Genomic DNA, 14,747 nt, shown 5'->3' with positions numbered 1-14,747 from the left:
CCCTCCCTATGCAACTTTATTGGAACTCCTATACAAGCACAATTTACATATAACACGATCACAGTATTAAGCGGTGTGTTTCAGGACACTGGACTTGTAACAGGTTTGGCAATTGTAACTTGAGGAGTCCTCCTTCTTTCTATATCTTTCTGTACTTTGTCCACACTCTAGCAATCAGGTACTGGATATACTGTTATAACTTCTTACTTGTAATTAGCAATCCACAGGGCGGTTTTCCTAACGGCAGGCAAAAACCTTCTGCTCCATTGTTTGTATAGGATGCTTTCATATACTCTGATCCACAATGTCCATAGAGGCATGTGGTAATGAACAACCTTGCGCCTAGTCGTCCGGCTGTGTCCAGGTGCTTTTAGTCTTCTCCTGGTTACTGGTGCTGTGGAGTCCATAAACTAATGCAGTTTCTATCTCCACTAGACTTGCTCTATATCCAGACATTTACTCACTGGTCTGTAGCTATAATTTGGCCCACACTCCCTCGGCTTGATCAGGGCCAAGGGGCTAAAGTGGCAGCTACATATAGGACTTTTCCTGTTCACCTCCTCCATTAACTTCCTTCCTTCTGTTCTACACTCCATAGACACACACTCAGCAGAGGTAGCAGTCGCTACCGGGCCCAGGAGTCTGAGGGGCCCAAAGACCCTTGTGCCACATAAGAAAACACCAGTATTATATCAATAATTTGGCATGGAGGGGGGGTGCCGTTTCGATTTTTGCCTCAGGCAGTACGAAGGCTACGTGCTTCCCTGCTCCTGGCCACAAAGCACTGAGGTAAGGGGGGCCCAAGCTACACTCTTGCACCAGGGCCCATGAGCCTTTAGCTAAGCCCCTGGATATGACCTTTCAAAGGTTTAAAGTGCCCACGTGTAGCACATAGTGGGACACTCTACAATGACTTTTAAATCAGAATGTATTTGTATTGTTCACATAACTACAAACCAAGGGAAAGACATGGAAACTTACATATACACTTTCTATCATATACTCTTCTAGGGATTCTGTTGGATTTGATTTCCTCAAAATGGTCTGTAATCACTTTGAACAATCTCCTGATATTGGGAAGGCTCTACTTCTGCAAATTGAACTTTTACTGAAGAGGGGGAAGGAATTTCTTGCACGACAAAAAGTGGAAGATTTAATCACAGGTATGGAAAAGAACTGGGATAAAGTGTGTATTATGGATTGCAGGTTGCATCAGGGGCAGAACTACTGCTGTAGCAGCTGCTAGTTGTATGACAAGCATGGACAGTCCTGACTAGTCACAGAGGTGGGGGAATTTTTGTGGGGGGGAGTTGCTTGGGGGTCTTTTCTAGTTACTCCCTTGTGTATTGTTTAGTTAGTTAACCTCCCTGGCGGTCTAATTCCTGTAGTATTTTCGTACCCGAAGCAGTTCTTCCGGAGCTGCGACCGGAAGTTCGCGCCGTGCTCCGGAAATGCTCATGCGGACAGCACACTGTGTGCTGTCAGCATCCATTCCTGCCCAGTTCTAATTAACCCATGGTAATCCCGAGTGTGGTTCGGGGTTACCGCTTCTTGCAGTGTAAATTAACCCCCATCCACACTCGGGATTACCGCTAGGGAGGTTAATATGATGGAATTGAAGGGAACCTGTCACTATGAAAATGCAGCGCAATATATATGCTGCATATTACATACCTCCCAACTTTTTGGATGGTCAAAGAGGGATACTTTTGGTTCATTGTGTGAAAGATCACTATTTTTCTGCATACAGTACAGACCAAAAGTTTGGACACACCTTCTCATTCAAAGAGTTTTCTTTATTTTCATGACTATGAAAATTGTAGATTCACACTGAAGGCATCAAAACTATGAATTAACACATGTGGAATTATATACATAACAAACAAGTGTGAAACAACTGAAAATATGTCATATTTTAGGTTCTTCAAAGTAGCCACCTTTTGCTTTGATTACTGCTTTGCACACTCTTGGCATTCTCTAGATGAGCTTCAAGTGGTAGTCCCCTGAAATGGTTTTCACTTCAAAGGTGTGCCCTGTCAGGTTTAATAAGTGGGATTTCTTGCCTTATAAATGGGGTTGGGACCATCAGTTGCGTTGAGGAGAAGTCAGGTGGATACACAGCTGATAGTCCTACTGAATAGACTGTTAGCTGCTATTTTCTTGCCATAATACAAATTCTAAGTAAAGAAAAACGAGTGGCCATCATTACTTTAAGAAATGAAGGTCAGTCAGTCAGCCGAAAAAATGGGAAAACTTTGAAAGTAAGGGCTATTTGACCATGAAGGAGAGTGATTGGGTGCTGCGCCAGATGACCTGGCCTCCACAGTCACCGGACCTGAACCCAATCGAGATGGTTTGGGGTGAGCTGGACCGCAGAGTGAAGGCAAAAGGGCCAACAAGTGCTAAGCATCTCTGGGAACTCCATCAAGACTGTTGGAAGACCATTTCAGGGGACTACCTCTTGAAGCTCATCAAGAGAATGCCAAGAGCAGTAAGCAGTAATCAAAGCAAAAGGTGGCTACTTTGAAGAACCTAGAATATGACATATTTTCAGTTGTTTCACACTTGTTTGTTATGTATATAATTCCACATGTGTTAATTCATAGTTTTGATGCCTTCATAGTCATGAAAATAAAGAAAACTCTTTGAATGAGAAGGTGTGTCCAAACTTTTGGTCTGTACTGTATCTATACACTTGCATAGTTTTCTCTTACAAAAAAGCGCAAAAATAATCAGAATTTCTAAAATCCCAATTGCATCAAATAATGAATAAGACGGGCTTGAATATACAGAGAGGAAGCAGACAAACAGTTTCTGGATCAATATTATAAATGTAACTATGTAAATCTATTCCTCAGATCAAAAAGAGGGACATTTAAGGAGCAAAGAGGGACAGAGGGACTGTCCCTCCAAAAAAAGGGAGAACTTGGGAAGTCTGATATTATAAAGCAGGAGGATCGATACATTGATTGATACATTTATTTATAATTAACTTGTAATTTATTCATTTAACCCCTTCACCCCCAGCACCGTAATAGTACGGGGCTAGGAGGGTCGTTAAAGATGGCGCCCGCTCCTGAGCGGAGCGGGTGCCATAGCCACGGGTGGCCGCCTGCTTTTTATAGCAGACATCTGCGGTTAATTGTCCTCAACCGGCAGTAATGCAGATCGCAGACATTTAACCCCTCAGATGCCGTGAAACCCCCAGAAACGCGTGCTTCCGGTGGTGCTCCGGCTCCCCAGTGCGGCGTACGGAGGAGCCAGAGCGTGTGTGCAGCAACCCCTATCTTTGTTAATGACACGAGGCTGCTGCATAATATTTCCGATGAAGCCCTTGCCTGTAATAGGGCTCCATAGGAAACTAGTAAAATCATCATAGATTCCAATGCTAGCACATTGGAGTCTATGATAATAGCAATCTAATGATTGCATGTTATAATTACCTAAAGGAACTATAAAAAAAAAGTTTAAAAAAATAAATAAAAAAAAACTTAAAAATTCAGATCACCCCCTTTTCCCAAAATAGAAATAAAAGAATTAAAAAAATACACATCATGGGTGTCGCGATGTGCGAAAACGCCCATAGTATAAAAATATATTTCCCATACGGCAAACAGCAAAATGGAAAAAAGCGTACAAATGGGCAATTCGCAGTTTTTTTATAAAAAAAAATTAAATAAAAAGTGATCAAAAAGTCATACACACCCCAGAATGGTGTCATTGAAAAGTTCAGATCGCCCCGTACACATAATTACAAAAAAGTTATAGGGGTCAAAATACGCTATCAAAACGCAACAAAACTATACATATAAGGTATCGCCAGATTCGTACTGACCTGTAGAATAAAAGTAACTGGTAAGTTTTATCGCACATCAAACGTCGTAAATAAAAAAAAAGTAAAACTGCGGTGGAATAGCTTTTTTTTGCAATTTCACCCCATTTGGAATTTTTTCCCCGCTTCCCACTACATCATATGCAATATTAAATGGTGGTGTTGAAAAGTACAACTTGTCCTGCAAAAAACAAGCCCTCATATGCAGTGATGGCCAGTTCGAACACATGCGGGCTGCCATCTTAAATCACAAGTCCGGCGAGAAACAGGTAAGTCCTTACCTGTGCCTGCGCCGTGAGCCGGTCTGAAACAAATGCGGTCACCGGGAGCAGGCACTTCCGAGAACAGCCCGATGAAGGCCCCCAGTTACTGTTCTTGGAACTGCCTGCTCCCGGTGACCGCATTTCTTTCAGACCGGACTTACCTGTGCCTCGCCGGACTTGTGATTTAAGATGGCAGCCCGCATTTGTGGGCGAACACGGCAAACTGGCCATCACTGCTTATATGTGAGCAGACAAATAAAAAAGTTATGGCTCTGGGAAGGCAGGGAGCGCAAAATGAAAACGCAAAAAAAAAAATAAACCTCTGGGGGTGAAAGGGTTAACCCCTTTAGGACACAGCCTTATTTCACCTTAAGGACCAGGCCATTTTTTGCAAATCTGACCAGTGTCAATTTAAGTGGTGATAACTTTAAAACACTTTGACTTATGCAGGCCATTCTGAGACTGTTTTTTCAACACATATTGTACTTCATGACACTGGTAAAATGAAGTCAAGAAAATTCACTTTTATTTATAAAAAAATAACAAATTTACCAAAAAGTTGTAAAAAATTGCAAATTTCCAAGTTTCAATTTCTCTACTTCTATAATACATAGTAATACCTCCAAAAATAGTTATTACTTTAAATTCCCCATATGTCTACTTCATGTTTGGATCATTTTAGGAATGATATTTTATATTTTGGGGATGTTACAAGGCTTAGAAGTTTAGAAGCAAATCTTGAACTTTTTCAGAAATTTTCAAAATCCCAATTTTTAGGGACCAGTTCAGGTCTGAAGTCACTTTGTGAGGCTTACATAATAGAAACCACCCAAAAATGACCCCATTCTAGAAACTACACCCCTCAAGGTATTCAAAACTGATTTTACAAACGTCGTTAACACTTTAGGTGTTCCACAAGAGTTAATGGCAAATGGAGATAAAATTTCTGAATTTAGATTTTTTGGCAAATTTTCCATTTTAATCAATTCTTTTCCAGTAACAAAGCAAGTGTTCATCTAAGGAGTTAGGGGGGGTATTTTTATAGAGCAGATTCTTACGGATGCGGCGATACCTAATATGTACCTTTTTTTTATAAATTTTGGTTTTACAAAATAATATTTTAGAATTTTTCTTTTTTTTCGTTTTAGTGTCTCAATTCTGAGAACCAGTTTTTTTATCCGATTGTCAGTGGCTAAATTGGGATATAAATTTAGTACTCCATGGAAGTGTGATACTCCCTGAAGCAATCAATAATGCAGAGGCCCGGATGATCGGGGCACGTGTCACACTGAATAGTGGTGTCCTTCCGTATCCCGCTCCTGTGACACACTCTGCACCTTTTTTGGGTCCGTCCCTTCTTTCCAGTATGGGGGACCACACCTGGAAAGTGTTGGCCAGGGACGATCCGGGCGCCTCCAGTTCCCGAGGTACTCCGGCCTGCTCTTTCCCGGTCAGAAAAGATCAGGTCCTTGAGGACTGCCTCATACAACTGAAGGAATGTCCCTGTGTTGCCAGCGCTCCGGGACAGCACAAAAGAGTTGTAATAAGCAACCTGCACCAAGTAGACCGCAACTTTTTTGTACCATACTCGGGTTTTGCGCATGGCATTATATGGCTTGAGGACTTGATCAGAGAGATCAACTCCTCCCATATACCGATTGTAGTCGACGATACAATCGGGCTTGAGGACCGTTGCTGCGGTACCTCGCACAGGGACAGGGGTGATGCCTTTACCGTGAATTGTGGACAGTACAAGGACATCCCTCTTGTCCTTATATCTGACCAGCAACAGGTTTCCAGTGGTAAGGGCACGGGTCTCACCCCTGGGGATAGGTACCTGGAGGGGGTGGGCAGGGAGGCCGCGTTGATTTTTCCGCACGGTCCCACAAGCAGACGTGGATCTGGTGGCGAGGGGCTGGAACAAGCGATACTAGTATAAAAGTTATCCACGTACAGGTGGTAACCCTTATCTAGCAGTGGGTGCATAAGGTCCCACACAAGTTTCCCGCTAACACCCAGAGTGGGGGGACATTCTGGGGGTTCAAGAATCTCGCCCCTCGTACACACGAAACTTGTAAGTGTACCCTGAGGTACTCTGACAAAGTTTGTACAGCTTCATGCCATACCTCACCTGCTTAGAGGGAACATACTGGCGGAAAATGAGTCTCCCCTTGAACGCAATGAGAGACTCATCAACCGCGACCTCCCTTCCGGGTACATAGGCCTGTACAAATTTGGCCCCAAAGTGATCGATGACCGGCCTGATTTTGTACAGGCTGTCATAGGCAGGATCACCTCGGGGGGACATGCTGCATTATCTGAATAATGCAGGCATTTCCGGATAGCCTCAAACCGGGAGCGTGTCATGGCCGTACTGTTTAGTGGGGTCTGGTAGAGGACGTTCCCCACTCCAGTAATGCCTGACACTAGGTTTCTTGACTAGGCCCATGTGCAGCACAAGGCCCCAAAACGTCCTCATCTCGGCTGCACTGACCAGGGTCCAGCCACCGGGCCTAGCCAAAATGGAGCCCGGGTGTTGAGCAACGAACTGTTGGGCGTACAGGTTCGTTTGCTCCACCATCAGATTTACAAAGTGGTCACTGAAAAAAAGACTATTCAGTGAAGCCCACTGTGGAAATCTGGATTCCTGATCGGCCTACAAAATCAGGAATCGCGGGCTCAAAATGCTCTGGGGTACACCATGCTAGTTAACCGGTAGGGGGCTCCGGTGGACTTAACTGGTGGGCCGGAAAACTAGTAACGAGCCCCAGAGCTGCTCATACTAGGGTGGGCCACAGGGTCCCTAGCATGGCGGTCCCCTTGCTCCGCCTTGGGGGCTCATCATCATTGCTAGATGATGAGGACGCGGATGACAACAGGAAAGTGGGGTCATCCTCATCCTCACTGGGGCTCTTGGACTCGGAGGCAAGCTGGGCGTATGCCTCCTCGGCCGAGAACATCCGGCGGGCCATAGGGGAGTGTGTGTCTGCGTGTGTGTGCGTGCGTGTAAATCTTTATTCAGTGTGCGTGTGTGTGGGGGCACGGGTGTTCGCGAACTCACCCTAAACCTAACAGACAAAAAAAGACTAACTAAAAAAAGGGGGAAAAATTTGAAAAAAAACCCACAAAATCTCTGATCAACCGTCCGAAGTTGATCAGCGGTGGGGTGTGCGATGCGCTAACAGTGGGCGTACACACAAAAAAATAAAAAAAACTGCTTGAGTTGAGGGGTGGGGCAAGCTGCAGCACCCCTGGGGGGTTTAGGGTCACACAGCTGTGCTGTGGACCCCAGACGCCTGATTTAGGGTGATGCAACAAAAATTTGTTTGTTTGTTTTTTCTCACTAAATTTCCCTGAATATCCCTGCCTAACCCAACCTTTCCCTAACCTTTCCCTAAATACCTGGGGGGTGCTGGGGCACAGATGGGGGTGCTGGCTGGAGATCGGTGCAGCTCTGGATCCACGTGCAGCGCTCCTCTCTCCTCGGCTCCTGGACACAAAAGGAGGAGGAGAGGAGCGCTGCTCTAATTTGAACCTCCCGCCCGCCCACCTACCAATCAGAGCCGATCCTGAGAGGTGATGTCACCATCACCTCTCAGGATCGCAGGATGGTGATTAATGGTGTATTATCACACCACCGATCACCATCCTGTTCCGGGTTATCGGGTCCCCAGAGACCCGAATAACCCGGAAGCACAGCAAACCGCAGGTCTTAATTGACCTGCGGTTTGCTGCGATCACCGACATGGGGGGGGGGTCACAGGACCCCCCGGCGCATTTAGCCAAGGTGCCTGCTCAATGATTTGAGCAGGCACCGGGCTCCGATCACCGCCCGCTGGGCGGCGGTGATCAGAACTATACATGACGTATAGTTAAACCTCTGTTCATTCTGTGCTGAGGAGTCATGTGGTCAGCTGTACTAGTGACTGACAACTAACTCTGCATTACTAAGTATGGAGCTCGTTATTATCTTTATAACAAAAGATGCACCAGGATTCTGATTGCATGGGGAGTAAAATTTTGGAGTGGTAGATAAAATAATGAAAATATAAAATGCTAAATAATTATATGGAATCACAATTAGTGAAAACATACAAATATATTAAGTACTGATTAGACAAAGTCAGAGGCAGAATGAATCCAGTGATTCAAAGCTAATGTGTTCTTCTAATGGAGTTGTCCCTATCTCCTTTTTTCTGCATCTGGCCGAGATAATCATCTTCTACATGATTTTTGTCTGCAGATGTATTTGGTTTGCTTTTGTGCAGCACGTCCTTATCCACCCTGCTTTCGCAGACTCCTCAGGCCCCTTTCACAAGGGCGAGTTTTCCGCGCGGGTGCAATGTGTGAGGTGAGCGTATTGCACGCGCACTGAATCCGGACCCATTCACTTCAATGGGGCTGTGCAGATAAGCAGTGATTTTCACGCATCACTTGTGCACTGTGTGAAAATTGCAGCATGTTCTATATTCTGCGTTTTTCACGCAACGCAGGCCCCATAGAAATGAATGGGTCTGCATGAAAATCGCATGCATCCTCAAGCAAGTGCGGATGCTGTGCGATTTTCACACATGGTTGCTAGGAGATGATGGGGATGAGCAACCCCATTAAAGTCTAATCACTGTATTATTTTCCCGCAATGCATACGCAATGCATCCGGAGAAAATCCGGGACGCCTGTGTGAAAGAGGCCTTATAGTCCTACACACAGTGTCCCTAAATATAATTGTGCCACATTTTACCTGAATATAATTAAGGCCTGTTTTACATTTGTGGTAAACAGATCCTGCAGGATCCGTGAATACCGGGCGCTAATGTGCGCTGGCGAGATACCACCTGCAGCAGTTTTTGTCTGGTCGGATCTCTGCTGGTCCCCATTATCGGGAATGGGGCAGTTCGGTATCTTGCCAGCGCATGTTAGCACCCAGTTTACCGTTTATGGCAAATGTGAAACAGGCCTAAACCACGCAATGTGGCCCAAAAATAATTGCACCACATTGTACCTACTGAATAAAGTACTGCCACAGACTGGGACCCTGGAAATTTCAACACTACTGTAACATAGTAACATAGTAACATAGTACATAAGGCCGAAAAAAGACATTTGTCTATCCAGTTCGGCCTGTTATCCTGCAAGCTGATCCAGAGGAAGTAAAAAAAAAACTGTGAGGTAGAAGCCAATTTTCCCCACTTTAGGGGAATAAAAAATTCCTTCCCGACTCCAATCAGGCAATCAGAATAACTCCCTGGATCAACGACCCCTCTCTAGTAGCTATAGCCTGTAATAGTATTACACTCCAGAAATACATCCAGGCCCCTCTTGAATTCCTATATTGTACTCACCATCACCACCTCCTCAGGCAGAGAGTTCCATAGTCTCACTGCTCTTACCGTAAAGAATCCTCTTCTATGTTTGTGTACAAACCTTCTTTCCTCCAGACGCAGAGGATGTCCCCTCGTCACAGTCACAGTCCTGGCGAAAAATAGATGATGGGATAGATCTCTGTACTGACCCCTGATATATTTATACATATTAATTAGATCTCTCCTCAGTTGTCTTTTTTTTAAAGTGAATTACCCTAATTTTGATAATCTTTCAGGGTACTGTAGTTGCCCCATTCCAGTTATTACTTTAATTGCCCTCCTCTGGACCTTCTCCAGCTCTGCTATGTCTGCCTTGTTTACAGGAGCCCAGAACTGTACACAGTACTCCATGTGTGGTCTGACTAGCGATTTGTAAAGTGGTAGGACTATGTTCTTATCACGGGCATCTATGCCCCTTCTGATGCAACCCATTATCTTATTGGCATTGGCAGCAGCTGCCTGACACTGTTTTTTGCAGCTTAGTTTGCTGTTTATTAAAATTCCTAGATCCTTTTTCATGTCAGTGTTACCGTGTGTTTTACCATTTAGTATGTACGGGTGACTTGCATTATTCCTTCCCATGTGCATAACTTTACATTTGTCAGTGTTAAACCTCATCGGCCACTTATCTGCCCAAGCCTCCAATCTATCCAGATCCCTCTGTAGTAGTATACTGTCCTCTTCAGTGTAAATTACTTTACACAGTTTAGTGTCATCTGCGAAAATTGATACTTTACTATGCAAGCCTTCTACAAGATCATTAATAAATATATTGAAGAGAATAGGGCCCAATATTGACCCCTGAGGTACCCCACTAGTGACAGTGACCCAATCTGAGTGTGTACCGTTAATAACCACCCTCTGTTTTCTACCATTGAGCCAGTTACTTACCCACATACAGATGTTTTCTCCCAGTCCGAGCATTCTCATTTTATATACTAACCTTTTATGTGGTACAGTGTCAAATGCTTTGGAGAAGTCCAGATATACGACATACATTGATTCGCCGCTGTCAAGTCTAGAACTTACCTCCTCATAGAAACTGATTAAATTAGTTTGGCATGACCGATCCCTCACAAAGCCATGCTGATATGGCATTATTTGCTTATTTCCGTTGAGATGCTCTAAGATAGCATCTCTCAGAAAACCTTCAAACAGTTTACCCACAACAGATGTTAAACTTAACGGCCTATAGTTTCCAGGCTCTGTTTTTGGACCCTTTTTGAATATTGGCACCACATTTGCCATGCGCCAATCCTGTGGGACATTCCCTGTCAGTATAGAGTCCGCAAATATCAGAAATAAGGGTCTGGCTATGACATTACTTAATTCCCTTAGGATACGGGGGTGTATGCCATCCGGTACTGGCGATTTGTCTATTTTAATCTTTTTAAGTCGCTTATGTACTTCTTCCTGGGTCAGACAGGACACTTTTAACCCCTTAGTGACCACCCATACGTGTTTTTACGGCGGTCACTAAGGGGCCTTAGGCTGGGCCGCTGCGTTTTTACGGCGGCCCAGTCTAAGCGCTGCACGGCTCCCCCGTGAAGCGGGGAGCGCGGACCTGGCTCTCACATGAGAGCCGGGTCCCTGCTCTAACAGCCCGGACCGGCAGGAGTGCCGATCCGGGCTGTTTAACCCTTTACATGCCGGGCACAATGGCGCCCGCTGCATGTAAAGTGGTGACAGAGGGAGCGGACTCCCTCTGTCTCCCATCAGCACCCCGAAAATGTGATTGTGGGGTGCTGATGTGTTGGGAAGCTTACCTTGCTTCCGATCAGGGCCCCGAGCCAGTCTTCCGTTACCTCCAGCAGGCTGTGCCTCTCTGGCGCAGCCTGCTGGTCAATGTTTGAATAGCATTGCTATTGAAATGCAATACATTATAGAGATAATGCATTACATTTTAAAAGCAATCAAAATACTGTATATTATAGTCCCCTTGTGGGACTATTAAGTAGTAAAAAAAAATAGAAAAAAAATACACATTTATTAAATAAAAAAAAATCCATAAAATAAAAAAATATGCATTTTTTTCCATTGAAAATACGCTTTTCAATGAAAAAAATTGCAAAAAGAAAATATCCCCCATATGTTTGGTATTTCCGCATCCGTAACGACCGGGACTACATAAATATTACATAAATTATCCCCTATTGTGAACGCCGTAAAAAAAAAAAAAGAATTTCGAATTTATTCATAACAAGCGATCAAAAAGCGGCATTTACTCCAAAATCATACCAATGAAAAATACAAGTCTTCTTTCAAAGATAAAGCCCTCACACAATTCTTATAAAAAAATTAAAAAAGTTATGGGTCTTGTGAAGTGGCAATGCAAAATCATTTTTTTGGTTAATAAAAGGGGTTTTATTGCAAAAAAAGTAGTAAAACGTAAACAAAATTATAAATATTTAGTATCACTGTAATCGTACTGACCCAGAAAATAAAGATAATGTTATTTGTACCGAAAAATTAACGCCATAAAATTTATAATGTAAAAACGCAGTGGCAGTATTGCTATTTTTTCCCATCTCCCTCCCAGAAAGAGTTAATAAAAGTTAATCAGAAAGTTATGTGTACCCAAAAATGGCACCATTAAAAACTACAACTTGTCCCGTAAAAAACAAGCCCTCATAAAGCTATATAGACGAAAAAATAAAAAAGTTATAGCTCTTGGAACGAGACCATGAAAAAAGGAAGAAAGACGCTTGGTCATAAAGGCCCAAACAGGCTTGGTCACTAAGGGGTTAATGGGGAATTTATTTTTACATTCTGCATGTCATCTGACAGTTTATTTTCCTCAGTAAATACATTGGAGAAAAAAATATTTAACAGCTTTGCTTTGTCCTTGTCGCTCTCTGCGACTCCCCCCTCATTACTCTTTAAAGGGCCGACACCTTCAGATTTATACTTTTTAACATTTATATAATTGAAGAACATTTTAGGGTTAGTTTTACTCTCTTTGGCAATTAATCTCTCGGTCTCTAGTTTGGCCGCTTTTATTAGTTTTTTACATGTTCTATTTTTTCCCTTATAGTTTTTCAGTGCTTCTGTGCTACACTCCTGTTTTAGTGATTTATATGCTTTCTTTTTGTCATTTATTGCTTTCTTTTCAGTTCTATTTATCCACATTGGTTTCTTTTTGTTCCTTAACCTTTTATTCCCATACGGTATGTACCTCTCACAATGAGATTTTAGGATTTTTTAAAGATATCCCATTTTGTGGCTGTATTCTTATTTTTGAGGACTTTGTCCCAGTTAGTTAGGCCTATAGCCTCTCTTACTTGGCTAAATTTAGCTTTTTTGAAGTTTGGTATTTTTGTTCCTCCCTGTAGAAACGCCTCTTGAAAATATAAGTGCTACATATACTGCACCCTGAAACCTCAAAATATTATTACCAGATATAGTGTAGTGAAAATATGGTGTGGCAGAGAGAGAAGAAGGACTCCCTTGTGCAGCGAATCGGACCGCAGGGGCAACACGTAAGCTATGGTGGACCGATGGGGGTAGTAGTTGTTTGTACTCACGGTTAGCAGAGCCTCCCTGGGCCGGCGCGCAGTGCAGCACTAAATCCTCCGGGGCACTCTCTAGTACAGGGATCACAAGCCAGATGGAAATTGAAGTGCCCTAGATGGTATAGGTGTTTAGGGTGCTTTTGAGGCTGGGACCCCAGTTGTTTGTGACGCCAGCACCGTTAGGTGCAAAGGTTGGTGGTGGAAAAGATGAGGAGTCGGTTGTAGTACAACAGTTGAACTTTTACTTAAATCACTTGTCTCCAGGTAGTCGTCACAGATCATTTATATGGCATAAAGATATGACAGATATTGGTTTAGCTGTAATCCTTGTAGCAGGCTGGACAGTGGTAAGTTGAGTTCTCCTTCTTTCTATATCTGTCTACACTTTGTCCACACTCTAGCACTCAGGTACTGAATATAATAACTCTTACTGGTCAGTGGCAATCCACAGGCTCCCTAATGGTAGGAATCAGTCTTTTGCTTCATTCTTTTGATGCTCACTGAGGAATTACGGTCCACTATGTCCATAGAGGCATGTGGTAAAGAATAATTTTGCACATTTATAGTTCGGCTATGTCCAGGTACTTTTCGGTTCCTCCTGGTCACTAGAGCTTGTGAATTCCATTGGCTAATTTAGCTCTAACCTCCACTAGACTTTCTCTTTATTCAGATGTAGACTTACTGGTCTGTGCTATGCTGCTGTAATACAGTTCTACATGCTCCCTTAGCCTAGCCAGAGCCAAGGGGCTAAAATAACAGCTACATTGTGGACTAAGCCTGTTCTGCTCCCCCATTTACTTCCTTTCTCCTAATCTTATGTTCTCTCTTCTTCCACCTTGTTCTACACTGCCTAGACACCCCCCCAGATATATAAGTGGCTCCAGCACCACCTAGGTGTGAATAGATGTAATGACACACTAACAGCCTGTTAATAGGAATTATAGGTATATACAGAAATACATTTGATAAGCATTTACAAAAGTTTGAAGTGCCCACCACCATCTCTGAGTGGGACACTGCACTTGAACCTGCATGTGCCATTATGCTTAAAACGGTTTTCGAATATTTAAATATTGATGACCTACTGTATCCTCTGTATCTGATCGGTGAGGGTCCAACACCTGGGACCCCCACTGATCATTTGTTTGAGAAGACAGCGCCGCTGCCTTCTCTCAGCTTGTCAATCACAGCTCTGTACATTGTATAGTGACTGTGCTTGGTATTGTGCTCAGACGCATTCACTTCTATGGGGTTGAGCTGCACCGGGGCCACGTGACAGATAAATCTGTCATCACTTGGCCTAGGAAAAGCTGAAAGAAGGCTGCGGCGCTACTGTGAGAATAAGCCCTCAATATTTAAGTCTCGGAAAACAGCTTTAACCACTTAGTGACCAGCCTGTTTTGGGCCTTAGTGACCAAGCATTTTTCTTCCTCTTTTCATCGTTGCGTTCCAAGAGCTATAACTTTTTAATTTTTCCGTCTATATAGCTTTACGAGGGCTTGTTGTTTGCGGGACAAGTTGTAGTTTTTAATGGTGCCATTTTGGGGTACACAACTTTCTGATTAACTTTTATTAACTCTTTCTGGGAGGGAGATGGGAAAAACAGCAATACTGCCACTGCGTTTTTATGTTATAAATTTTACGGCGTTCATTTTTCGGTATAAATAACATAATATCTTTATTCTCTGGGTCAGTACGAATACAGTGATACCAAATACATATCAAGAAAATCTTGATCGCCTGTTATTACATGTTTTTGGGAAGATTTTTTATATTT

The 14,747-nt window shown here is 43.3% G+C and overlaps 1 protein-coding gene across 1 annotated transcript in view; it reads left to right on the top strand.

Moving 5' to 3' along the window:
* TEX11 (testis expressed 11) overlaps nucleotides 1–14,747 on the top strand; it is a 1,801,876-nt gene that overhangs the window by 1,044,918 nt on the left and 742,211 nt on the right. Inside the window, exon 12 of the mRNA XM_040406306.1 lies at nucleotides 1,012–1,163. Coding sequence (XP_040262240.1) covers nucleotides 1,012–1,163 — 152 coding nt within the window. The remainder of the gene's footprint in view (nucleotides 1–1,011; nucleotides 1,164–14,747) is intronic.

The sequence above is a fragment of the Bufo bufo genome, chromosome 8 (genome assembly GCF_905171765.1).
Source record: "Bufo bufo chromosome 8, aBufBuf1.1, whole genome shotgun sequence".
In the NCBI taxonomy this organism is placed as follows: Eukaryota; Metazoa; Chordata; class Amphibia; order Anura; family Bufonidae; genus Bufo; species Bufo bufo.
The sequence above is the reverse complement of the archived record's forward strand: the minus strand, read 5'-3'. Positions and strand labels throughout refer to the sequence as shown.